This window comes from Curcuma longa, chromosome 11 (assembly GCF_044706935.1).
Source record: "Curcuma longa cultivar G26 ecotype Majalengka, Jawa Barat chromosome 11, ITB_CL_G26_1.1, whole genome shotgun sequence".
Taxonomy (NCBI): domain Eukaryota; kingdom Viridiplantae; phylum Streptophyta; class Magnoliopsida; order Zingiberales; family Zingiberaceae; genus Curcuma; species Curcuma longa.
In genome coordinates, this window is record NC_133871.1 from 8,846,907 (window position 1) to 8,871,659 (window position 24,753).

The following is a 24,753-nucleotide window of genomic DNA, read 5'->3' on the forward strand; positions in this document are numbered from 1 at the left end:
TTTACTATAAATTATTAATACAAAGTGTGGGTAAGTTTTCTTATAGTTTGATTAATCCTCCTAACTAAATCTAATAAATATAGTTGAGAAAATACAAAATTAATTCTAAATTTGATTTAGTTAGGAGTGCGTTTAAAGTCGCAATCAGAATGGAAAATCGTACCGAGTGAATGCACACAAACGTAGTCTCGTTGGGATCTTGCCCCGTCTTCTAATAGACGCTCGCGCGACTTAAAATGCATTGAGAGGACATTAGTCAGACTGATGTCAAGGTCTCAGTCGACTGATCATATCCCAGTCGATTGAATTTGACATCCAGTTGAGTCCATGCAGCTTCTGTATCCGCGGTAGTTGACTGACTATAGACATTAGTCGACTGAAATTTGGAGTTGCGCAAGACCGGCCAGGTTAGTCGACTGGAATTTCATTCCAGTTGAGTCGGTTTTGCTTCTGTTTTGGAGGGAGTCAACTGGAATTAAATTCCAGTCGAGTCCATTTGTATGATCAATCGACTGAATTTAACATCCAGTCGAGTCCATGCAGCTTCTGTATCCGCGTTAATCGACTGACTATAGATATCAGTCGACTGAAATTTGGAATTGTGCAAGAGGCTGGCCAGTTTAGTCGACTGGAATTTCATTTCAGTTGAGCCGAATTTGCCTCTGTTTCAGCTTAGTCGACTGGAATTAAATTCCAGTCGAGTCTATTTTATTACTGTTTCGATAGTAATCGACTGAATATAGAATTTAATCGACTGATGGTTTTGCTGCGATCTAAGGGCCAAAATACAAAATCTCGTTCTCATTTGAAATCACACGGATCCTCTGCGTGTTCGTCTTCTTCCTCCGAGCAAATTAGGTCACGCGATCAAACTTTCTCCGGCGCTCGCTCCTTATTACCTCCGTTTTTTCGTTGCTCAAGTTTCCAGTTTTTGCGCTGATTCGCCGCATCGCTCGAGCCTTCTGTTGTAGATCCCTAATCTACCCCTGTCGTACTCGCCAATATCGTCCGTCCTTTCGCTAATCTGATTCAAGTTGGGCAGATGCTAGCAAAGTCAGGTAGGAAGAAACAGTAATTTCCCCCTAAGATTTTTTTTTACTATTTTGGCTAAAAAATCTGTGATTTAGGTGTTGCATGTTGGTAAAGTTTCCATCTTGATTCGTTGCTTGTGCTTCTTGATCGACGGTACGCTCCCTAGCTGTGAGGTCGCCGTTGGAGAGGCTTGTAAAGCTGGATTCTCGAAATCCTCCCCCCAAGCGGCTGCCGCCAGTGACATCCACCTTGAATCGGCCGCCGTCACCGCTGAACTGGTCTCCGAAGAATAACATCCCTCGGCCCAACATCTCCCCGGCTCTGTACGCTATCCCGGAGTCGACTCCACTTCCAGACTCTCCCTCGTCCTTCTCCCCGGCGTGTCCTTACATCGTCAACCACAAGAGACGAGGACCGCGCCTCCTCAAGAGTGTGACACAGCGCGATGCTGGTGGAAGCATGCTGCCGCAGCTGGAGCCCAAGGCTGAGTCTGCTGCCCCAAATGGTACCTACGCTAATATTGGTGACGTTGATCGGCCGGAGATTGGTGGGGAACAGAAACCTCGTGCTTCAAGCGGAGGCGAAGGTGAACCAAACTCCAGTGTGGTTGAACTTCATGAAGTGAAGCCTGAAGACACACATGTGTATAATGGCCCTGTTAGATCAGATGAATTGGCTAGACCTGGCTCTCTTGATCTTGAAAGAGACATGGAGACTAATGATTTCTTCGATCCCAACGGCTCAGTTAGCTCATACAGTAACAATGAGCTCGGTAGGAATCCTTCTACTCCTTCAGGGGAGTATTTTGATGCCTTTGAAGGTATGCATTTTCACCAGATTATTTTGGTTTCAGATATGCTTTTCTTTCTGGTCTTTGCTGATGCGCGTGTCGAGGGAGAGATATGCTTTTCTTTCTGGTCTTTTTGTTAGTTTGTATCAAAATTTTCAGCATTTGTTATAGATCGAATAGTCTTGATAGTAAGTTTGGTATCTAACAGTCTGGTTGAAAAATAGTATAAAATCTCTCGTGTACTGCAAATGAGAAAGGTTAATATGCAAATAGAAAAAAGTAAAACTTGGTAGAAAAGGAAAAATGACATGAAAAAAAAAGTGATTCTAGTGTGAGGTTTATCCACTGAAATGATATAGAGTACTTGTTCTGTTACTTTTTCAACATAAACAAATTATTACAATAGGTTCTAGTATAAATTTTTTTCCTTTTCCTTTTTCTTTTCTTCTGTAAATAATGTTTTTCAGCGGTTTCTTATTTTGTATGAGATCTAATGATTTTAATTGCGTACAATGTAATTAATTGTTTGGTCTTTGAATGTCTCTAAGCATTATAATGCATTTATGATGACTTTGAGTATGTTCTATGATTATTAGTTGTTCTTTTCCTATTTTGCCATTGTATTATTTATTGGTTTTGACATTTTGCTGATTATGTAATCTCGAAGCCTTTCGTATAATCGTTGTAACATAACTACGTAAGAGAAAAGAATACCAATGAAAGCTGTTGGAATTTGTTTGGATTAACTGTCTTTAGTAGATAAGGTACTAACATTCTTTTTTACATGGTAATGGAGCATGGTGGTTGTCCAACATGTTTGGAAGTGTATTGATCAAAGAATGTACAAAGCCTCGAAAAGCAAGGAAAGAAAAGTACAAGATTTTACGTCCTACAAACATAGATTGTTTGAACCCAAGTTTATTAAGCAAAACACAGTTCTTTTTTAACATTGTTAAAGAGCTGTTGATTTTTTCCAATACCTGACCTGTTAAAACTCTTCAGCTATACTTTGCTGATTGGTCTTGTCCAGAAGTTACCTAAAACACCGAAAATCTTGATCTTAGTTGTTATTTTTCGTCTTGTGCAATTTTGTTGGTGGAGTAGTGCTATCATTCTTTTGTATGATGCAGAGATATCCAGTGATGGCACTTCACAATCTTACAGTTGGAAATTTGAAGAGCTGCGCGACTTGAGGCTGAATATATCAATGGAAATAGAGAGATGCAGGCAAGCTGAAGAAGCAACTGAGGCCTTGCAAAACCAATGGCAGATGCTGAGTTATCATCTGTCACTTGTGGGATTGCAGCTTCCTGTTCCTCCAACTTTTACTGTCGATGGTATAGAACAACCTAACATTGATCCTGCAGAGGATTTGTGCCAGCAGATTGTGGTTTCTCACTTCGTGGTCGATGCTATAGAAAGGACTGTTTCTGGTGCTGAGGCTGAAATGGTCATGGAACCTTTGATCAAATCCAAGAACTTTGAGATTGCTAGGTTACAGGACCGGCTTCAGTATTATGAAACTGCAAACAGGGAGATGTCTCAGAGAAACCAAGAAGCTTTGGGTGAGAATATTAAACTCGATCACTGTCTTTCATTAAGCAAACCTGTGTTACTTTCTTCACTTCCTCTTTGATCAAACATATTTAGTCTACAAAGATGATTCTCACTGATCAACAATTTACCTGATGAAAATTAAGCATGAGTAAGTGTCATTTCAATCTGCTGCATTAACATAATCAGTATGTTATTTGAGCTGATCATGCATTGCTTTGAAACATAATCTGTTTACTACCAAGATAATTGTTGTTTTAATGAATGGATTAGTGCATATCTCTCTGGAGTTGCTATTTAGAGTCTTACTATTCATTCTGAATGCTTGTTCTAGTGTGTAGTCCCTTGAGCTCAATTGTTTCAAAGTATCACCTACATAAGTCAACTTAGTTTTTCGATTTACCTCCTCATATATGAGCATGGAGCCGACCGTGTGGGGTCGTTGGGGTGGCGGATTCCACCTTTTACAAAAGAAAGCATCTGATTTTTGCCACATTTAATCATGCGTAACTGTAATCGCAGAATTCGCACGAGAGCGACGCAGCACGCGCAAGAGGAGGCAGAGATGGATTTGGTCCTCAATCGGCCTCGCTGCGACTCTCATCATAGCTGCTGTCACATGGTCGCATTGCCCTCTTTCAAGGTCTTCCGCTGGCGAAGGCAATGCTACAGGGAGGAGCCACCAAGAATGAAAAGCGAAAGAAGAAGATACATCAATTTACTTTGCTTATACTTCGATCGAAGTCTAGCAGACCGGCTGGCTCTCTTTTGAAGTTCTCGATTCGGAGATGATGGATGGGTGATTCGCACACTTGCGGCTTGGATTGGATTGAAGAATTTGGATAGAACACAGATGGTTACTACCATGCTCATGGTATCTGATTCCTTCCATTTTAAACATTCTCACTGAGCAGCTCGAATGATGCCTATGTCAATATGGCCGTATGCTGTTGGAATTTATTATGCCAGAGAGATAATCTTCAGTGTTTTTTTTTGTTTCTTTGCAAAATTTGATCTTGTTTTTGTGTGTGGAAATATGTAGGCAAAGTGTTTGGTGTATTGTCTCTATAAAGTCTTTTGAGTATAAAAATGAAGCCTTGTGCCAGTTGTGGTCATCCCAGTTGCCCACCAAGTGTTCGTTCGATATAATATGGACCCGGTGACGGCAGAGAAGATCGCGGCCAGGCGCCGCCCGGGCCGCCTCCACGCGCTCTTCCGCTGCATCGAGGCCTGCTTTGCGATGCTTCTCGTCTTCTGGTCCTCTCTCCGAGGGTACGCCGCGGCCAGGCTCGCCGTCGGCCTCTTGGGCCGCCTGCTCGCCGGCCACCTATTCATCTTCCTCCTCGGCAACGCGATCGTCCTCACCCTGCTCGCGCTGTCCTGCCGCCGGGCCGGAGCCAGAGGCGCCGGCGGGGGCGACGTGTACGATCAGTTCCTGGCTAGCCAAAGCAGGACGGCACCGTTGCGGCCGGCGCCTCCGCCGCCTACTCCCCTGACGGGGAAGGAGGAGAAGGTGAGGAGAGGAGCGTGCCGGAGGAGCCGGTCGGTGAAGATGGAGCGCCGGCGGAACGGTAGGCTGGATCTGCGGCGGTCCGCCTCGGACGTCTCCGGCGTGGAGGCGAAACCTGACGTGGACGCCGAGGAATTCCGGCGGATGATAGAATCGTTCATCGAAATGCAGCAGAAGAGGTTCCAGCGAGAGGAATCCATGGCCGGAGTTGTCACTTCCTACCCGGAGGAACAACCGCACAAGTACACTGTCACTGTAACTTATTCCTGAAAGCACACTATATGCAAATAAAAAAAAAGTTTATGTATGTATTTTTGTATTTTTTATTTGTGTAATCAAAATGGAAGATGAAGAAGGATCTTTTTCTGCAAAAGGAGGAAAGGTTCTTGATTTTTCTATATGATTGGTCCGATGATCATTTGTGAAAAAGTAAATCGAGAAACTGTAATATGTATTTTTGTTTTTTTTTTATTTGTGTAAACAAAATGAAAGATGAAGAAGGATCTTTTTCTGCAAAGGAGGAATCCGTCACCTTAACGACCCTATATGATCGGTCCGATGATCATTTGTGAGAAAATAAATTGAGAAACTGTAATTGGTCATAACGCAGGAAGATGAAGAAGGATCTTGCAATTGGTGGAGAAGGTTCTTGATTTTTCTTATTTTTTCAGAAATTAAAATCAAAATAAAAATTAGATACTAAATACATACCCTATTCTTCTTCTTCAATAAATTACAATTTATAAAAATAAATAAAATTTAAGTATGCATTTCAGCTTTTAAAAAATATTCAATATTGCTTTTTAAAAAAACAAAAACATTTCCGCTTTGAAATAACGGCATTACTTAGTTTGGTAAAAAAAAGTATATTATTATTTATTATCATATTAATTAAAAAGAAAAGGAGAAAAAATAATGTAAATCTTAATTCTAAAAACCTGGCTAAATGTGATTATCGAAGAATAGATAAAACTAATAAACTTTTTAAAATTTATCCACTTCATTGGCGGTGTAAATAAGGTTCTGGAACCGGAGGAAGTAGCAGAAAATGGCTGGAAGGACTGATGCTTCATTCCAAAGTGAAGAAGAACTGAGAATATTTGATATTTCTTAGTTGCAAAAAGGGATAAAAAGTCATTAAAAAAAATCTATCAAGAATATTTAAAAAGTGTTTTTTTTTGCTTTTTGTAAGGACAAAATAACTCGGGGCATCTATCCTCTTCATAATTCATTATCTTTCATTGTTTGTGCCATTTTATTTTATTGGATATGATACTCTAATTAATCGGCCAGAGGATTCCTAGGATTTTCAGTCATAGAGTAGCAACTTTAAAGAAAGATGAATAGCACATTATAATATTATTTTTGACGAAGCTATAGATTATGTATTTATATTCCATAAGATTAACTAATTCTTTCTAGGATTATGACATAAAATTAAGTATATTGTAAATTAGATTATATTTAATATTTTTATCTAACATCCAAGCATTAACTCAGAGCTTTATATACAAGCCTACATTACTAAATGATAGAGCAATCAGGTTATAGTGTCTCCAGGGTATCTGACTCCATATTACCAATATTCATATAACCAATCTTAAATAGTTAGATCTAACATGACTTGCTATTGTTGTATTTACCATATTTACTTCGAAAGAGATTCTATGTTATCTATGGTAAGTAGTAAGCAACAATAACAACGAAGTAATTGTTTATTTGCGATGCATATAAGCTCTGCTATCGGTCTAATTCTGCCAAACAACGCAAACGAAAAGATTTAAGGTAAACACTCAGTTATTTACATTTCACCTGCATCTGCTAATTATATTTCCCCCACGGTTGCTGTCATTTGTAGGCAGCCAGTGTGCTTCTAACAATTCACAGCGTAGCAAGATGATGTGTTTGAAGGGAGATCAGTACACTCTTTAACTTCAAAAGCAAAATTTCTTCTTCTGCAGAAAGCATGAAAAGAAAAAAGTTGGGATTCTCCCTTGTGAAGGAAAGAGCAGGACAATAAAACTGGTGGGGCATTAACTAACCCGCAACTTCGCCTCCTCTTCACGGTCTATAAATGCGAGAAGTTCATCCTGCCTCATGAGTGCTTCATGCAATGCCTGGATTTATCATAGATGAATATTTCAGTTGTGAAAGAGTTTAAGTGCCTTGACAGTAAATTGGGAATGAAACCATAAAGTAGATTAAACGAACCTTCTTGGTGACGATAAGTTCAGCTTCAAGTGCATCCACACGACGGACAGCTGCATTGAGCAACTCATCTTTCTCTGAGGGCATTTCAGAAGGTTTTGCTTGAAGAACATTCACCTTTTCTTCTAACTCTTCTAGCTTCCTTACAAGACAAGAAAGGAGGTGAGCCTCTGTGAATGCAGGAGCAGGTGAGGGAGGTCGGAATTCCTCTTTTGGCATAGAATCCATAGAAAACATAGGATTGTCTGTATGCATTTGAGAGCTTTCATTTTGGAGCCTCTTCGATACATGGCTGGTGGCTGAACAAATTAGTGTAAAGAGATATGTGATGAGGGTCATTACATATCGAGTCATTTGAGCTTTAACTCCTTCAGCAGACGTATGGATCTCAGAGATGGAGCTTTGTCCTGCAATAAAAAAATAAAACATCAACACTACACGACACTAATTGTAAGAGAAAACAATCATAGTTTTCTACTATTTAGTTTATTTTAATTCTTCTAAAAATTTGCTTGAGAGGATCAAGATTAAATATAACTTGTGATTCTGTGGTGCATTTTAATTAGATGGTAGGGCTGTAAATGGACAAAATGTCTGTGGAGAAACTTGATATCAAGCAATAAGAACTTATTTATATTGTCAATATAGAAAGAATAAAATAACCAATTTTGAACACAAGCACTATATAGGCTTGTTAATGCTCATCGACAAAGCTCATGAATAAATTTCCTTAAGGCTCAATTCATTTTTTATATCTCAAAAATTTTGTAGGTTAAAATTATCTGTGACACATAAAAATGAGAAAATAAAATAGATTTTATTTATTGGACCAATGCTGTATCTAAATTATAAGGACAACCTTTATCTCTAGATGAGATGATCTATAACCTATTCAATGCACAAACTTAATCAGTTTTTTAAGCTCATTATGATAAATAAAGGAGCTTGGGCATAGGTCAAGCTCAGCCCTCAAGCTTGTTTATAGCCCTATTAGATGATCTGCAGTTTATGGAGTCTGAAAATTTTTTGGGGTCCTTCAAGCCTGGTGATGGGTAAATCAATTTATTCTGAAACAGTTTGCCAATCACTAGAATCATAAACTTTAAAGTGAATACTTTAAGCCTTGTTGCAAAAAAGTAGTTTAGGGATGAGCAGTGCATCAGTGCCGTGGTTGACATACTCCCTATTGATTTTGGATCTGAGATTTGACAACTATTATTTGTGTCAAACCTCTACGCATTTATGCATGTTTCTAAAAAAAAGTAGGTTAAGCCTCATAAATTAAAACAAAATGCTGTTGCGAGACATAGTTAAATCACATTCCAATTAGATGCTAGCAAAATATAATAATTGTCTCAACAGCTAAGCATTACCGGTAATGCAAAGTATGAATGAAAAAGGAAGCAAGAGCTGAGATGATTATGCTTTTAGGAAAGTAAGATGGTATATATCATCATGAAAACATTTAAATTTCATTTGAATGAAATCATTTTTATAATTGCCGAGCCATGTTAATGATGGGGAGTAGCTACATGGATTTTTTTAACAAGTTATTATTGAAATTGGAAATCAAATTATTTCTGATAGAAACATTTTTACCTTTAGGTCCATCTGGCCTTCTGCTAGAAATTTGTTTCTTAGGTCCACCAATTACAACCTTGTCTACCATGGGAACATATTCATCATACCCTTGAAAGATGGAAGAGGAACTAGCTGCCTTCATTAGTTTTGCCTGCCAAATAGAAAGAGAAAAGATATTGATGTTAGTAACTTCTATCAGATTATGAAGTGGCAAATAGTAGAGAGACTTTTTATACAAAACTATAATGAAATATATGTAAAGCCTCTATTCCAACCGAGAAAATTTTGTCAGAAAGTAAACAGATCTTTTCTACAAATATCTCAGTAACAGTAAGCACAATTTGCATAGTAATTTAAGTTGCTCTTCTTTACTTGGGTGGAGGAATTGGAGGGAGAATGGGAGTAAGTGCCAATTACAGTTCTGCACATGAAGATATTATCAATAATCAGGCGAAGAATAAGAACCAAAGGTTCACAACTAAATGAAAATAATAGAAAGAAGTTCTCCCTGTACAAGAAAAAAGCCCAAGTTATGCAGTTATGTGGAGTGAACAAAACGAAGATCACAAGTAATGAATAAAAGCTGCACCAAATTCATTTAAAATTTAGAAAATTTGATCTTGTTTCAGCAGCAAGGAAAGAAAACCAATCAGATAGTCATGGTACAGTTAAAAGGTACAGATTACCTCTTCATGTACTGGGGTCAGGCGAGGATTTGGTAAATATGCTCTTGATGCTTTAGGAGAGGTGACGTCTTCAGCCTCTGAACCAGATTCAGCAGTGGACGTATCACTGCCCTTTATCTATTTCAGCAAAAACAGAATTATAGTTCAACATTTTATAGATTGAACTTCGGTTGGGACTAGAAAGAAATGAGAAAACTCACTGTTGGATATGGTGGCTTAGCATAAGCAATAATCTTTCCTTCACCATTGGAAACAGCAACTATTTGCCTGGCACCGTGTGCTTCACCACTAAGGACCATCTGCATAAAAACAAAAACCAATTGACAAACATTACAAGAAGGGGGAAAAAAATTCAACAAATGAGATTTGGACAGAAACCTTCAGTATATTGGGGTCCTTCCAAGGACCTTTTTCATATTTTAGGCACCCTCCTTGCTCTGGACAGGTACAAGAACCACCAAGGAACTCTGGCAGCTCACTGGAAATTGATCAGATATGATCAAAAGATTAATGTCAAAGCATCCATCACATTAATGTTGAAAATTTCTGTAAAAAAATAATAGGCAAAGCACACACCTTGGCTCAATTATCTCCAATAGCTTATTCTGGTACTTTGTCCCAAGAACCTGGTGGAAATTTGAAAAATAATCTCAACATGCATCTGCTCATGTCTAAGTCTCATCAGTGTTGGCATGAAACTTACATGAATTTTTGAAGTAGTCTTGGGGTCCAGAAATGATTTTATGGTGTTCCATAGCAACCTAAATCCAGGGCCAGCATTGACAATAAACATCCGGTGCAAGGTCTACAGACATTGTTTTTACCAATACTCAGCCCAATATTCTAACACATAAAAAATTCACCCACTGAAACAAGATGCTTCTGTATACCTCAGGGTAGTTGTCATTGTCAATCTTCTGTAATTTCTGAATTAGTTCTCTAGCAGTTTTGCTGAAGTTCTTCAAACCCTATAAATCAGGTAATAATAGAAAGTAACGAATTAGTCCAGTGTATGTTCTATACAAAGAAAATGGATAATTTCAACATGCGGAAGAGTCTGGGATGATACCATACCACTCCATGAACATCAAGAATAGTCGTACTTGAATCAATGTGCTTTTTTGCAGCAAGTGAACAAGCTGGGAATTTAATTAAAAAGCTCCTTTCAAACTCCTTCACATGGTATCTTACATATCGGTCCATTGTGGTCACCTGCATTAGTTTGTTAGGATCAACTTTCCCCAGCCTTTCAATATAAACTGGTCTTCCCTCCTTGTCCACTCCATGATAACCATGAGGATAATACTTCAGAACTTCACTTAATTCAGAATACTCAAAGTCCTGATGAAAATAAAACTCTATTAGATATCTGGATTATTAACTAAATCCAATTTGAACAAAAGATGAGCTGACAATGTTCAGGATAAGAGGGAAATTGAGAAACACCAATATCATTATCAACCTATGCTAGTGACCTAATATCCTACTAACAATCATGCCTCACCCAGACATGAACTTCAACAGACTAGCCTTTACTTGAGATCTGACAACTTGGCAATGACCACACCTCACATGGATGAGTACCACCACTACAATCTTTGCTCGGACTCAACCGATTGCATACTCAATCAACTATTTTTTAACATTTTACAGATTTGAAATTGATGAGGTCATTGGTCATGTCATCATTAACACATTAAGTTTTGTTTCACCAAACTCAAAGCATTATGTTTCCATTTCATAATTATATGCCTAATCAATAATTTTGCTAATGAGAGTTCCTCTAGTTTATATAACAAGCTGAACATACATAGTATATATGCTACATCTTAAGGGTGAGTGTCTTAGAGATATAAAATTATCAGACTATTGAATGTTTAGTCCCATACGAGTACTTATAACTCTAGTGTTTTACATCAAGTCTAAAGATATGACAATAACTACAAGAGAATTACTTTAAAAAACAAATTACATGTCAGCTCTCAGCAAAGTTGAACTAACAAATTGAATTAATCCTACCTCTACAACCGTGTCTGCACCAAATTCTTTTCTCCACTGAAGCATTTCTGCCCACATGTGCTTTGCCTTCTCAATATCAAATTTCCTTGCTTTAAGAAATCTTAAAAGATAAACAGGTTTTAAAATATTAGAGATGAAAAATAGTGATCTAGCGATAAGAAATATAACTAGTCACAAGGAATGAGGCACTCCAGAAGCAAGTATTTGGCGAAGACAGTAGAAAATTTAACTTTAGATAGCTCCGCACAAACAATCATACCAAGGATGAAGAGAAAATAAAAAACCTGTAAAGTTAAAAATCCAAGCATAACTAGGGGTGTTACATTAGGGACCCCAGCACAAAAAATCTAAGTTATAAAATGGAAAAGCAAGTGAAGTGTTTAGATTTCATGGAAATAAAACAAACACATTTTGCTGAATTAATTCAACTAAGGATGTGTTTCCTATGAAGGAAGAAAAAATTAGAAGGAAATAAGGTCACAGATATTTTCTGGAAACGCTATGTATTGTTTCCATTAGAGCACTCATTAAGCAATGAAGCTCAAATCCGAAATTCAAAATTACTTTTTTCTTTTCAAATTTATTTTTGATTAATCTTATAAACCTTTAACAAATAAAGTTTTTAAAATTTCAGATTCTTTGCAAGAAGAAACAGTCAAATACTTCACTTAGCAGCACTTAGGAAAATATTTTCACTGCCCTTTTTCTCCTTAGCTATTTCCTTCTTTTGTAGGAAAGGTGCAAAAAAGGTATTTCATTGATACAATAAACCTGTGAATCTAGCTAATCCAAAATAGTTGTCTTCCATAAAGGAAAATTTTAAAAAGTATGGATATTGGCAAAGGAAGTTTACAGATATAAAATGCCAAAAACATTGATAATGCCTAATAATTTACCTCAACATCATATGGTAGTCATCATGCTTGGCAGGCAACAATTCATCTAAAATTAAAGATTGACGGAAAGTATCAACAGCCTCTAGCTCTTCAATATTGCGTATATCCTCAATAGAAACAACTCTGTTTGTCTTCTTCCTCCTATTCTTTTTCTTCAATGAGTGTTTAAACCTACTTGATGCATCCAAAGCTTTTTTCTTCAAGGATCCAATTTTTGTCCTTCTTTCATCTTCTGAATTTTCAAAATCTGATTTTCGTTCCTTTCGTTCGTCATGACCTGAGAAACCCTCAAAACCTACCACAAACCAAGGAAGTTATACGTCAAAAAGGGGAAATTCAGTTGATAAAAGTAAAGGCTTGGTGACAAAAGATGAAAAGAATATAACATCTAGCAATTTCTGTGACAATAAAAATTTACAAAGAAAATTGAAAAACAATATTTGCTATCAACATCTTGTAAACAATAAATTGGATTTCAATGTAAGAAATGTAGAATGATTGAAGCAATAAAACAAAACAAAAAGCATGGGTAAAAGCTCCACATGCAATTGACGAGAAACGATGACTGTTACAACCCAATCTAACTAAAACTGGGGGTTTAACACATTGCCATCTACTAGCCCTAAATGCTTAAGCAGAAATTTGTAGCAGAAAAACTAAAGTACGTCCAGTACCTTATAAACTGTAACTAAACAGATGGTCTTGAAAACTCCTTCAACTAGCTAATATAACAAATCACAATCCAACTTGATGAAAAAAAACCATCCTACAGATCTTATAGCATTAAATCATGAACCACTTGTAGAAAATAGTTAAGCTCAAATTGATGCTAACAGACATGTCTAAGCCATGTAAACCCTCTCCTCTAGATTAGTCAAAGTACATGACATATGATGTGGAACAAATTGAGGCCAACACAAGAGGGTGTGCACCCTCATTATAGCAGCAACTCAGCTCAAAATTGTTCCTAGTTCACAGAATGAGAAGACCACTTAAATCTCCATAGCCTTGCATGTTCATATTTTTCCTCAGCATAAGTTGATCTGTTGTGATATTCTGCTATGACCAAATCAAACAAGAAAGCTGAACCATTAACTAGGCTAAAATGCTTTAATAAAATGCATGTAGGCTTCATAGAACCTAAGACCTCATCTCTACTTCAGATAAAAAAATATGCTAAAAGTAAATGGAACAGGATAATCAACATTATGGAACATCAAATCTCCATCAATGTGTCACTGTGTGCCCCTTAAGTGAAAAGGAATTAGAAACTGGCGGGATATTCTAGTCTAGTGTGATTGTCATGCGCCCCGTAGGTAAAGGGAAAAGAAAAGGACATATAACTGTGGTAGAATGTGCGATATTTACAAACAAATATGTTGGCTATTAGAGAACAACAACATAACTTGTTAATGTAGGAAATTTAAATGATAAAATTGATGTTTGGGTTTACTAGAAAAAAATAAAATAAATATTATTACAGAGCAATTAAATGAAGCTTTAATATATTAAAAAAACGAAAGAATATAAGTTAACGTGATATGGACATGCTCAAAGGCAACACATATCAGCAATTTATTCCTCGCTATAGATCTGTAGATAAGCAAGAATTCAAACAGTTGCAAAATGCCAAGACTACAGCAGAAGGAAAGAATATTCTTGGCGAACATCAAATCAATCAATCATAGAATCTCCACATTCAGGCTTCAGCACGAGATCACAAATATGAGAACTTGGAAAACATTGATGCATAAATCTAAGTGGCGAAAGGTAAAGAAATTGAAACTAAATCAAACAGATCCCAACTTTCTATGCTTAAAAATTGCCCAGAAATTTAGCAGGCCAGATTGATCTAAAATCACTAATTAAGAATACAAAATAACCGCATTTTACAGCCATCGTGTGATCTGACCGACAAGGAGAAGAGGAGCTACTCACAAGGCCTAGCGAAGCGATCCAGCGGCCCCGACATATTCTTAACAAAGCAAACAAAGCAGGTCTGGCGGAGGAAACCACTAGGCGAATAAAGATGAGTAATAACGCTTCAATGGAGCAAACGTCCCTGCGAAAAAACTGCATTCGGTTTAGAACCCTAGGGAAAACCCTAAAACGTTCGGATCTCGCGGAAACCCCAACCAGAATCAGATCGGAGTGCCTGGAAATGATCGGGATGGCACGTGGAGACGGATCCGGGCCGATGCCGCCGCGGATGGCGACCGATTCATGCGCGATGGAGGTTGACCGCAGGGAAGGAGCCCGATGAGCGGTGCGTGAGAAGCGCCGACGGCAAAAATGGGCGAGGGCTCGCGCGGACCAAAAAGGGGCGGAGGAAGGAAAAAGGAAGGGAAGGGAGAGTAAAGCAAGAGGAACGAGCCTCGCCGAATCCTCGGCGTTGAAATCGGGAGGCAATTCGGATGGAGAGGCGACAGCTGGAAGTCGTTCCAGCGTGTGGGCCCGGAGAGGGAGGGACGCCACGTGGCTAAGGGCTCCGCAGGTCGGCAGGCGAATCCAGATTTTTTTTTTTTTGATATTCTGCGTGATCCGCGCTGCGCGACCCCGTGAGCAACACAGCCGATCCATCATTGTTGCTGCTGCCTTCGCCGTGCCATCCGGCGCACGCCTGTCCTTCCTCGGGTGGTCTTCGACCGCGATTTGGTTGGAATCCGACATGTGTCATTGGTCGATCGCGTTTTGGCCAAATTACGTTAGATTCCGACCACAATCCGATCGGAATCCGATGCCGGCCGAAAATGTTGTCGAGTGGTGCATCGATCGCGCCCGGGTCGATGGTCGACGGTGGCCGGACGGAGCGGCGAGGACAGCGGCAACGGCGGGGGTCGAGGGCGGAACACTGTACATTCCCACATTTGGACGGTCAGATCTAACGTGTAATCGCATGATGGATAGTGGATCACGTGACGCTCATCACGCCATCCATCATCGTTGTCGCCACCCCCCGTGAGGTACACAGCAGATCCATCATCGTTGCCGTCGCCCTCGCCGCGCCATCCGGTGCACGTTGATCCTTCCTCGGTCGGTCTTCGATCACTATTTGGCTGGAATCCGACGCGTACTATTGTCGGCTGTGTTCTAGCTAAATTATGTCGGATTCCGACCACAATCTGATCGGAATTTGACGTTGGCCGAAGTGACATCGAGCGGTGCGTCGATCGCGCTCGAGCCGGTGGGCGACAGTGGTCGGACGATGCGGTGAGGACAGCGGCAACGACAGGAGTTGGGGGTGGAACACTATGTATTCTCACATTTGGACGGTCAGATCTAGTGTGCAATCGCGTGATAGATAATGGATCGCGTGACGCTCACGGGCGCGTTCGAGAAAGTCGCACAGAATATCAAACTCGTTATATATTATACATTTAAGTCTTGTCATTTCTTCAGCAGCTTATCGAACATGAAGATGAGGATGAAGATGAACATTCAAGCAGATGATCTGAAATTCCAAATAATGATCAGGAAAATTAACAAGAAATTGAAGTAACAGCAAGCTTTAGGATCTCACTCTAACTTTTGAATCCTTCAGCTCGATTCCCTCTATCCTTGTCAACAGCTCAAGTCTCAGAAGCAGGGCTTTGTTTCTCCGACGAGCCGACGGCTCCCATGGCCTCAACCTTCCAGTACTTGCCATTGGCTCCGCCTTCCCCTCCCTCCTTCTCCCCGAAGCCCTCCTCGCCGGCGTCGGAGTCGGAATTCGACACCGAAACCTCCATCCACTTGCTCCACACCTTCACCAGCATGCACAGCAAAACCATGCAAACCACCGCCGACGTAGAAACGATCGCCACCACGATCCCCGCCACCGCCGCATTCGACAGCCGAGCCATCTTTCCGTCCATCGGCTTCGCGCAGGAACTCAGCGGCGCGCCGCAGAGCTGGGTCCCAGAGAAGGAGCTTGCCGGGAAAACGGAGAGCTTTTCCGGAATCTCGCCGGAGAGAGGGTTTTCCGACAGGTCGAGCCGGTGGAGACTGGTGAGTTGCTGCAGGGACGGGGGAATTTGATCGTTGAGTTGGTTGAAGGAGAGGTTGAGCCTCTCTAATTTGGTGAGCTTCCCCAATGACCACGGAATGCCTCCTGAGAGCTGATTCTTGCTCAAATCCAGCATCACTTGGAGCTCCACTAGCTCGCCGATCTCCGGCGGTATGCCGCCGGTGAAGTAGTTCTCCGACAGCCTCAACTCGTAGAGCTTCTGCCAGTGCTTGACCGCGGCGGCGGGGATTGAACCGGTGAGGTTGTTGAGCTGCAAGTTGATGACGTTCAAGGAAGTGAGCTGACCGAGCTCCGCCGGAATATTCCCGGAGAGAGAGTTGTCTTGCAGACAGAGCTTGAGCAGCGACGAGCAGTTACCGAGCTCCGGCGGTATGCCGCCGGTTAGCTGGTTAGATGAGAGGTCGAGCTCTCCGAGTGCCTGAAGCGTTCCTAGCCATGCAGGAACTTCGCCGGAGAGCCCGTTTCCGGCAAGTAGCAGATGCTTCAGCCTCGAGCAATTTGAAATTTCTCGAGGGATGCCGCCTTCAAAATTATTGAAAGAAAGATCGAGCAAGTCGAGCCACTTGAGCTGGCCGAGCTCGGAGGGAATCACCCCGTTCAACAGATTCCGGCCCAATCGGAGACGGGTCATGTTTCTCGACCCACCAATCGCCGGAGGAACCTCCCCGGAGAAGCAATTATCAGTCAAGTCGAGTTTCACAATCGAATTCGAGCCCAACAATGGCGAGATTGATCCATTGAACTTGTTATGCGACAAGTTGACGAAGGAAAGGTTCTTAAGAGACGACAGCGACTCCGGAAGAGGGCCACGGAGCGAGTTGTTGTACAACGTGACGAGGCTCAGCTCGGCGAGGAGTCCGAAGCTGGCCGGGAGTTCGCCGGAGAGCCGGTTGTCTGCCAGAGCCAGTGCTTGAAGCCTGGCGCTGTAGCCCAAACTCGGAGGAATCCGTCCAGTAAGACCATTCTGCCTCAACTGAAGCAACTGCAAGTTCTTCAGATTCCCGATCATCTCAGGAATCGAGCCACTCAAGTTGTTCCCGAAGAAATCCAACTCCTCCAAGCCGGTGCAGTTGGTGATCTCATCTGGAATCCCCCCACTCATCTGGTTCTCATACAAGTAGAGCAGCTGCAGCCTCTGCAACTTGCCAATCTCCGCTGGGATTCTTCCTGTAAGCAGAGTTCAATCAATGGCCTACTTATTATACGATTAACACAGCACAAATCACTAATATCGATACCTGTGATGCCATTGTGGAAGAGTGACAGCATCTGGAGGTTGCTCAGGTTCCCTATCTGAGGAGGCAACCCCCCTGTCAAGCTGTTGTTGTGGAGCACAAGGTTCTCGAGGTTCGCCAGGCGATCGATTTCCGATGGAATGGTTCCGGTGAGGGTGTTGTTGGAGAGGTCGAGCGAGCGGAGCGAGCCGCAGCACAGTAGGCCTTCAACGGTGCCGGTGAGAGAGTTTCCGGCGATGAAAAGGTTCTGCAAGCTGGATGCCTCTGGGCAGAGGTCGTTTGAGATGCTTCCTTCGAAATGGTTGTTTGAGAGGACTAAGTAAGTGAGATTCTTGAGGTGCATTGTGGAGATGGTGCTGATGGTGCCTGAGAGGTTGTTGCTGGACAAGTCCAGGACTCGAAGCTCTGTCAGTTGGTTGAGGACGGGCGGCAGTGTGCCAGTGAGCCTGTTGCCTAGCAAATTGAGGTAATTCAGACTTGTAAGATCGCCAAGCTCCAATGGAATGGCTCCGGAGATGTGGTTGTTTGCCAGATTCAGCGTTCGCAACGCCGCGAGCTCTCGTATCGACGAGGGGATCTCTCCTTGCAGCATGTTGTCGGCCATGGACACCACTCGGAGTGCATTGCAGCCACTGAATAGCCCTTCAGGTATCGTGCCGCTGAGCCTGTTCTTCTCCATGTTCAGTATCTCGAGCTTGTTCAGGTGGTTGAACTCCGTCGGAATCCCCCCGGATAACTGACAGTAAGCGAGGCCCAGCACTTCCAGCTCAATGCAGTTGCTGATCTGCGAAGGGATCGCCCCCGAGAACGAGTTGTCGCCGATGCGAAGAACCTTGAGGCCCTTCAGCAGGCCTAACTCCGGGGGGATGCGGCCGGAGAAGGAGTTGGAGTAGAGGAGCAATTGCTTGAGCTTCTTGAGCATGCCGATCTCCGAGGGGATCGAACCGGAGAGGGAATTCGACGATAAGTCAAGTGTCTCCAGGGATCTAAGCCCCCCGATTTTGGAAGACAATGAGCCTGAAAGTCCACAGCCTGACAGATTCAATGCAAGAACATGGCTCTTGCTTTCTGAACATGTGACCCCCCTCCAGCCACACAGATCAAAACCTGGAGACCAGCCTGATAAAACTCCCCGGGGATCGACGAAATCCGGCCTGACATCGAGGAGACGACGAGAGTAATCCGCCGACATGCCTGCGCACTCGGCGAGTGCCGCCAAGCTCCAGAGAGCACAAAAGGCGAGCAGCATGGAGCACCTCTCCATTGTTTCCATTCTTCCAAACCTTGCATCAACAATGAGTGGCGAAAGGATGAACTTGTGATGAACTCTTCGAGTAGCTGAGAAACAAGTTTGATTATGCCAAGGTTTTGATGGTGATTAAGTGGAAAAACAAAAACAATAGCCAGAGAAGAATCTGATTGTAACTGAAAGAAATAAAAAGAGTGCTTACTGATCTCCGATGCCTGAATGTTCTATGTTTGCTTTCTCGAGGATGATCATTTGCCTTTTGAAAACACACAGCCTTACTTTACTGTCTCCAGGGGCAATGATTTGAAGGCAAGCCTAGAGAAATCGATATAAATAACAGTTTGTCAAATGGTGGTAAAAAAAGATACATAAGTTGTGCTCCGAATTTATCTAAAAAAAAAATCATTCGGTGATCGCATGCTAAAGTTATTTCTCGGAGAGATCAAGGTAAACAAGAGTCATCTCTTGATCTTCTTTCGCGGGTCGAATGTTACTCTCCTACGGCATGTCGTGTATTATCGTAATCGGGCAATTTCGACTATGATTCCCACCTTGCAATGGAGCCAAAAGCCAAAAAACATGTTTCTGAAATTTCTCCCAACCTAAACCTACCTAATTCAATGGTCACCCACTAAAGCGAGCCAACCTTTTCAATGGTCGCCATGTTCACCACTATCAAACCATCTGTCTTCATCCCAAAAGTGTGCAATGAAGAAGATCCTGTGCCCGAATAAACCAAACAAGTAGATAAAATCTCTCTTTCTCTGCCTCTCTTTGACCTTCTCTTTTTCACATTGTTCTTCCAAGAAGTTTACTTCATGTCATGGAGTGCATGTCTTCTTTCTTTCTTAGGGTGGAAGCCCCGCGGGCGAACCGATGGTCATGGTCGTGTTAGTTTCCGATTTGGTCGTATTCAGTCAAATCGGTTCGAGCTTCAATTCGATCAAAAATCCTCGAGTTGTGTCTTGCTAGATCCTCCATTGCTTGAACTGAATTGGGGGACCTAGGTTCGCGGTTCAACCGATTGAATCGATTAATTTGACTCGATACTGTTTGAAGTACACTAACCATGATGAGAAAAGTCTGATGATGCTTTGTTTGGTTGCATTCACTTTTGATAGACAAAAAGTTGAATGGTGGGCAAGGGAATTATTATTATTATTATTTTGTGTTTTAATGTTTATTTACATATATTATTATTATTATTATTGGGAAATAATTAAATTGGCATTTGGATAAATTTGAATTAGGAAAATGTTTTTATTATTAAAAAGATTATTACAATTTTTTTTTCTGAAAAAATTGAAAACAGTTTATGGTAAATAATAAACGGCAATGAAATTATTTGAACACTTAATATCAAATATTATAAATACACAGTACCAGAATGAATATTAACCCAAAACCCGGAACAAAACCCTAGCCCTCCCATTAAGCCTTGAACCACGCAACGCCGTCGGCGGTCGTTCTTCCTAACTTCGTCCTCTTCTCACACGGCCGCAGTCTCCTCCTCCGGGATTCGATTGCAACACCATCTTCTTCATACACCAGATTCCGTCTTCGTTTCATCGTTCATTATACAGGAATCTCTTATATCAAGTGCGGGAGACAACATGGTGCGTAGCATCAAAAGCGCCAAGAAGATCAAGAGGAAGAACAAGGTAATTCTCAGTTTTTCACCATTTTTGGCTCCACTTTGGGTCGCATATTAAATATAGGCCTCTTACTCTGCAGGGATCGAAAAAGGGAGAGTCTTCGTCTGTGCCCTCCGTACCGGCTAAGGTGAGACTAAAAAAAAACGATTTTTAAAGAATCGACTTTGGTTGTTGAAGCATGCCAGATTGGCAGTTCGCATTCCATTTTGATTTTATTTTTCTTTCATATTTTGCTTAGGTTTGGCAACCTGGTGTGGATGCATTAGAAGAAGGCGAGGAGCTTCAGTTTGATCCTTCCGCTTACAATCATCTACGTGGATTTAGTATTGGCTGGCCCTGTTTGAGGTATAAGTTTAAGGAAATAAACACTGAAAGAAAATTGTCGATACAACTTTAATGTGCACTTTTTACGTTGTTAAATTCTTGCTCTTCTGGTGAAGCTTTGACATTGTCCATGATTCTCTGGGGTTGGTGCGGACTGAATTTCCACATACAGTTTATGGTGTTGGCGGTACCCAGGTATTTATCCTGCTGTTTCTATTTATGAAGTTCTCAGTACTTAGTTTGAGTTTATTTTGTTTTCTTAGTTTTGTCACTGGCAGTGTCCTTAGTTTGTTTATGCATATTGAAATCTAACATATACAATCTGGTTGTATTTCCAAGCTGTTAATTGCATTTGGTGTTCTCTACTGTGATGAGCTCTGTGAGTAGTAGGATTGCCTCCTGCTAGTATCAGCATCAGTAATGCATTTCTATTCAATAATATTCAGTAGTTCTCATATATTTAGACATCAAAATGAGGAACCACTTCAAATAAAATTGCAGAGTTGGAATATCTTGGAGGTCGGCTCCTGAGTGTGCATATGTTGTGCTTTGGATTTACTCGGTAGATGAACCGGGAAGACCATCTATCTTTAGGATTAGTCAGGTGAAGTCTGGACACCTAGATTATAAAAAAAGGCAGTTTTAGTATTGTTTGCAAGTATAATGCATCTCTATTCAGTAGATGGAACTCTTTGTACATGATGCTTTTAAGTTTTCTTCCAAATCAATCAATGGAAAAAGGTTCAAGGTGGAATTCATAGGTGATATTGTCACAAGCTCGTGCTTAGGGGCATATCACCATTTTATGTAGAACACTGAAACAAAAATTGACACATAAATTGAACAGAAGAAATAGAACCAATGCATTGTGATTTCTACCTGCAGCGCACTATTTTTTTTTTGCGAGGTAAATTCTTTATCATGCTTCTATTATTTTCTTTTAGAATACATGAAATGTAATGGAATAACAGATGAAACTCCTAGTGCTTCAAATGTATCATCTTCCAGTTGTTTTCTGTGATTTTATCAGATCTTACTAATTAAACTGAAGAGCTTTGGAACTTAAGGTTTCTATACTGCACTTGGATGTATAAATTCCTCCATAGAGTAAGGAGGACATAGAAGATAAATTCATCATGGCATACAGCTGCTTTTGCTTGTAGATGGGAGATTCATTTATTGATTCTGCTCAAAGAGCCCACTCTGTATCGATTCGTTTTCTTAATTTTGGTTGGTTTTTTTTTCAGTATTTGAGCCACCTTTTATATGGACCTAATATTCTTCCGCATTATGTTTAGGCATGAGAAAAGATATTAATTAACTGATGAATACATGAACCTCTAGCCATCTTTGATTTATTTTGTCTGTCTGTCTTCATGATAGGCTAAGGAAGCATCATGGAATTATATTGGAATTTTCAAAATTACAAACATATCTGGGAAGAAGCGTGAGCTAGTTCCTGCTTCAACTAAAGGTGATGATGATATGGATAGTGAGAGCAGCAGTGATGAAGATGATGATGAAGATGAGAATGGTGAAGCTACACAGCCTGTTCTACATGTTAGTCTTCCATTTTTGCATTATTGTTTTTTTTTCCTTCACACTTCAAAATAATAAATGTTAATTCATTCCATAATAGTTGCGTAAGGTGGCTCACCAAGGGGGAGTAAATCGTATACGCTCAATGATTCAAAAACCTCACATATGTGCTACATGGGGTGATACTGGTCATGTTCAGGTTAGTGATTCCTTTATCATTCTGACTCTTGATTAAATACTTGCATAATATTTGCCATGATTAGCCCACAAATCCAAAAGTCGATGAAGCTCTCACCTTCTATTTTGAAAGCAACATAAATTTTATTGTCACATAGCTTGCATACTTCCTGTAGAACCATATAATTTAAATTGTTAAAGATAGGAGTGCTTGAAAGTAACTTAGATAAATCTGATGGCAGGCTCTGTATGAAAATCTAACGAGCTGTATAACTGACACTTCGAAGTAATATGCATTGTAACTTCATCTCCAAACTTGTTCTCCATTACATTGCAGGTTTGGGACATCAGTTCACATTTGAATGATCTAGCTGAATCTGTGTCCAGCACAACTGTTGGAGGTGACAACATCCATCGTCTGTCTCCTCTTATAAAATTTGGTGGTCACAAGGATGAGGGCTATGCTATTGACTGGAGTCCTACTGTTCCTGGAAGACTCGTCTCTGGTAAATACTATTTTTTGGGTGGTTAAACTAACTAATAAAATTTTACACAATATGCCTTTTCGTTAGCTATTTTTTGCTTGAAGGCGATTGCAACAGTTTTATTCACTTATGGGAACCTTCTGAAACATGGAATGTCGATGCCACTCCCTTTGCTGGGCATACTGCTAGTGTGGAAGATCTACAAGTAATTTTATAGATCATTTACGTTCCCTAATATGTTCTTGCATATGCTAACCTGAAAAGCATTTTGATTTGTATATATATTTGTTCCTAACAAAAGCATCCTTGCTAATCTTGCAGTGGAGTCCAACGGAACCTGATGTTTTTGCTTCATGTTCGGTGGATGGAACTATAGCAATATGGGATACCAGACTTGGAAAATCGCCTGCACTTTCAGTGAAGGCGCACAACACTGATGTTAATGTTATATCATGGAATCGGTATATATTTACTGCTTGATTAGGCTTCTGCTTGCGTTTCAACTTTTAATTATTGTTTTCTTTGCATATATTGTTGAATCTTAAATAGGCTGGCAAGCTGTATGATTGCTTCTGGAGCTGATGATGGTACATTCTCCATCCGTGATCTTAGACTGATCAAGGTAGTGAATCAATGATAATCATTATCGTCTATTTTTCGTCTTTCTCCCTTGTATTCTAGATTACCATATACATGTTGGTTTTGGCATTCGAAGCAATTCTTCCAAAGGAAGAAGCTTTTCGCCATACTGGGTAGGAGCTGAAACATAAGGTTTAGTTAGGCCTTGTTTGTGTTGTTTTTATCCTATAGAAACTTTCATACTCAATGATTGCCACAATAATAGTTTTCGCTTTCAAGCTGATTCTTTTTGATCAAGATGTTCTTTGTATGCAATTGGATCATCTATTGCCATCAGATTCATGTCCATCAGTGGTGTTGCTCAGATACTTAAAACACTTGTGGAGCATTTTCTAGCGCTATAGATGTCGAAAATTGGCTGTTCTAGACATTATTCTTTCCACTGCGCAGGGTGACTCACTGGTAGCACATTTCGAGTATCACAAGAAACCCATAACATCCATCGAATGGTGTCCCCATGAAGCATCTACTCTGGCGGTTTCGTCTGCCGATAATCAGTTGACGTAAGTGTTCATCTTCAAATGCAAGTTTTGTATCTTGTCGAACGAACTCTTTACCCGCGGCGTTTAACCGTCCTTATGAACAGGATATGGGACCTTTCACTAGAAAGGGACGAAGAGGAGGAAACAGAATTCAAAGCCAAGCTGAAGGAGCAAGCAAGCGCGCCGCAAGACTTGCCGCCGCAGCTTCTTTTCGTTCATCAGGTATCAAACTCCATCACCCCCGCTCTTACCTCTACACTCACGCAGATGTTCATATTGCAAGAACCATCCAAAACCTCATTGTTTCTTCTCTGCGAATGGACAGGGTCAAAAGGACCTCAAGGAGTTGCACTGGCACACACAAATTCCGGGAATGATCATGTCGACCGCCCTCGATGGCTTCAATGTTTTGATGCCTGCAAATATCGAAAATGTTCTTCCTCCAGCTGATGCATAATCTACGAGGCAACAACTACAATCTATCGTGCTATCGAAATCGGTATCTTAATCTGTTGTGGTACTGAAATCAGTATAATCTTGGAGCACTGCATCTTTCTGTGAAGCAGCATTTCCTCAAACATGTTGTGTCCAGAAGTCAATATCGTCGTTTTGGTTTGTCACTAATTTTATGTCGAATAATAATGGTAAAAAAAAATGAAATTTCAATAATTTGAAAATATTATTAA

The 24,753-nt window shown here is 40.7% G+C and overlaps 5 protein-coding genes across 7 annotated transcripts; 3 read left to right on the top strand and 2 right to left on the bottom strand.

Annotated features, from left to right (window-relative positions):
• The first annotated feature begins 1,194 nt into the window (after nucleotides 1–1,194).
• On the top strand, nucleotides 1,195–4,071 carry LOC141840104 (uncharacterized). Its single transcript, XM_074728001.1, has 3 exons — nucleotides 1,195–1,852; nucleotides 2,953–3,387; nucleotides 3,899–4,071. Exons 1-3 carry the CDS (start codon nucleotides 1,492–1,494, stop codon nucleotides 4,066–4,068), a joined length of 966 nt encoding a protein of 321 aa, XP_074584102.1. The 5' UTR covers nucleotides 1,195–1,491; the 3' UTR covers nucleotides 4,069–4,071.
• Nucleotides 4,072–4,519: 448 nt separating this feature from the next.
• LOC141840105 (uncharacterized) lies at nucleotides 4,520–5,252 on the top strand. Its single transcript, XM_074728002.1, has one exon. The coding sequence runs from the start codon at nucleotides 4,527–4,529 to the stop codon at nucleotides 5,154–5,156; it is 630 nt and encodes a 209-aa protein (XP_074584103.1). The 5' UTR covers nucleotides 4,520–4,526; the 3' UTR covers nucleotides 5,157–5,252.
• A 1,329-nt stretch (nucleotides 5,253–6,581) lies between these two features.
• On the bottom strand, nucleotides 6,582–14,621 carry LOC141840103 (phosphatidylinositol/phosphatidylcholine transfer protein SFH8-like). 2 transcript variants are annotated; one of them, XM_074728000.1, is made up of 15 exons: nucleotides 14,413–14,621; nucleotides 14,215–14,338; nucleotides 12,277–12,571; nucleotides 11,381–11,480; nucleotides 10,436–10,702; nucleotides 10,252–10,329; nucleotides 10,065–10,166; nucleotides 9,938–9,987; nucleotides 9,740–9,839; nucleotides 9,562–9,660; nucleotides 9,362–9,478; nucleotides 8,694–8,826; nucleotides 7,098–7,501; nucleotides 6,929–7,003; nucleotides 6,582–6,841 (listed from the first exon to the last, which is right to left on the bottom strand). In XM_074728000.1, exons 2-15 carry the CDS (start codon nucleotides 14,246–14,248, stop codon nucleotides 6,821–6,823), a joined length of 1,875 nt encoding a protein of 624 aa, XP_074584101.1. In that variant the 5' UTR covers nucleotides 14,249–14,338; nucleotides 14,413–14,621; the 3' UTR covers nucleotides 6,582–6,820. The 2 variants fall into 2 exon arrangements, with proteins under 2 accessions (XP_074584101.1, XP_074584100.1); XM_074727999.1 differs by having other exon boundaries at nucleotides 14,215–14,349.
• A 1,092-nt stretch (nucleotides 14,622–15,713) lies between these two features.
• LOC141840301 (uncharacterized) lies at nucleotides 15,714–19,057 on the bottom strand. The gene is made up of 3 exons (XM_074728241.1): nucleotides 18,969–19,057; nucleotides 17,521–18,855; nucleotides 15,714–17,449 (listed from the first exon to the last, which is right to left on the bottom strand). Exons 2-3 carry the CDS (start codon nucleotides 18,788–18,790, stop codon nucleotides 15,846–15,848), a joined length of 2,874 nt encoding a protein of 957 aa, XP_074584342.1. The 5' UTR covers nucleotides 18,791–18,855; nucleotides 18,969–19,057; the 3' UTR covers nucleotides 15,714–15,845.
• Nucleotides 19,058–20,184: 1,127 nt separating this feature from the next.
• On the top strand, nucleotides 20,185–24,744 carry LOC141839362 (protein HEAT STRESS TOLERANT DWD 1). Of its 2 annotated transcripts, XM_074727092.1 has the most exons (14): nucleotides 20,185–20,280; nucleotides 20,349–20,427; nucleotides 20,501–20,548; nucleotides 20,660–20,766; nucleotides 20,862–20,940; nucleotides 22,129–22,305; nucleotides 22,385–22,483; nucleotides 22,799–22,967; nucleotides 23,051–23,151; nucleotides 23,268–23,407; nucleotides 23,496–23,568; nucleotides 23,976–24,088; nucleotides 24,172–24,289; nucleotides 24,393–24,744. In XM_074727092.1, exons 2-14 carry the CDS (start codon nucleotides 20,380–20,382, stop codon nucleotides 24,522–24,524), a joined length of 1,404 nt encoding a protein of 467 aa, XP_074583193.1. In that variant the 5' UTR covers nucleotides 20,185–20,280; nucleotides 20,349–20,379; the 3' UTR covers nucleotides 24,525–24,744. The 2 variants fall into 2 exon arrangements, with proteins under 2 accessions (XP_074583193.1, XP_074583192.1); XM_074727091.1 differs by having other exon boundaries at nucleotides 20,185–20,427.
• The last annotated feature ends 9 nt before the right edge of the window (nucleotides 24,745–24,753 follow it).

Bases quoted from the DNA above. Each gene is read 5' to 3' on its own strand.
- LOC141840104 (XM_074728001.1), top strand. From the start codon at position 1,492: ATGCTGCCGCAGCTGGAGCCCAAGGCTGAGTCTGCTGCCCCAAATGGT. The intron at 1,853-2,952 runs GTATGCATTTTC...TGTATGATGCAG, and splicing joins GTATTTTGATGCCTTTGAAG to AGATATCCAGTGATGGCACT. The intron at 3,388-3,898 runs GTGAGAATATTA...CTGTAATCGCAG, and splicing joins GAGAAACCAAGAAGCTTTGG to AATTCGCACGAGAGCGACGC.
- LOC141840105 (XM_074728002.1), top strand. From the start codon at position 4,527: ATGGACCCGGTGACGGCAGAGAAGATCGCGGCCAGGCGCCGCCCGGGC.
- LOC141840103 (XM_074728000.1), bottom strand. From the start codon at position 14,248: ATGTCGGGGCCGCTGGATCGCTTCGCTAGGCCTT. The intron at 10,703-11,380 runs GTAGGATTAATT...TATTTTCATCAG, and splicing joins GTGCAGACACGGTTGTAGAG to GACTTTGAGTATTCTGAATT. The intron at 9,840-9,937 runs GTGTGTGCTTTG...ATCAATTTCCAG, and splicing joins TTGGAGATAATTGAGCCAAG to TGAGCTGCCAGAGTTCCTTG.
- LOC141840301 (XM_074728241.1), bottom strand. From the start codon at position 18,790: ATGGAAACAATGGAGAGGTGCTCCATGCTGCTCGCCTTTTGTGCTCTC. The intron at 17,450-17,520 runs GTATCGATATTA...CTCTGCTTACAG, and splicing joins CTTCCACAATGGCATCACAG to GAAGAATCCCAGCGGAGATT.
- LOC141839362 (XM_074727091.1), top strand. From the start codon at position 20,380: ATGGTGCGTAGCATCAAAAGCGCCAAGAAGATCAAGAGGAAGAACAAG. The intron at 20,767-20,861 runs GTATAAGTTTAA...CTTCTGGTGAAG, and splicing joins ATTGGCTGGCCCTGTTTGAG to CTTTGACATTGTCCATGATT. The intron at 24,290-24,392 runs GTATCAAACTCC...GCGAATGGACAG, and splicing joins AGCTTCTTTTCGTTCATCAG to GGTCAAAAGGACCTCAAGGA.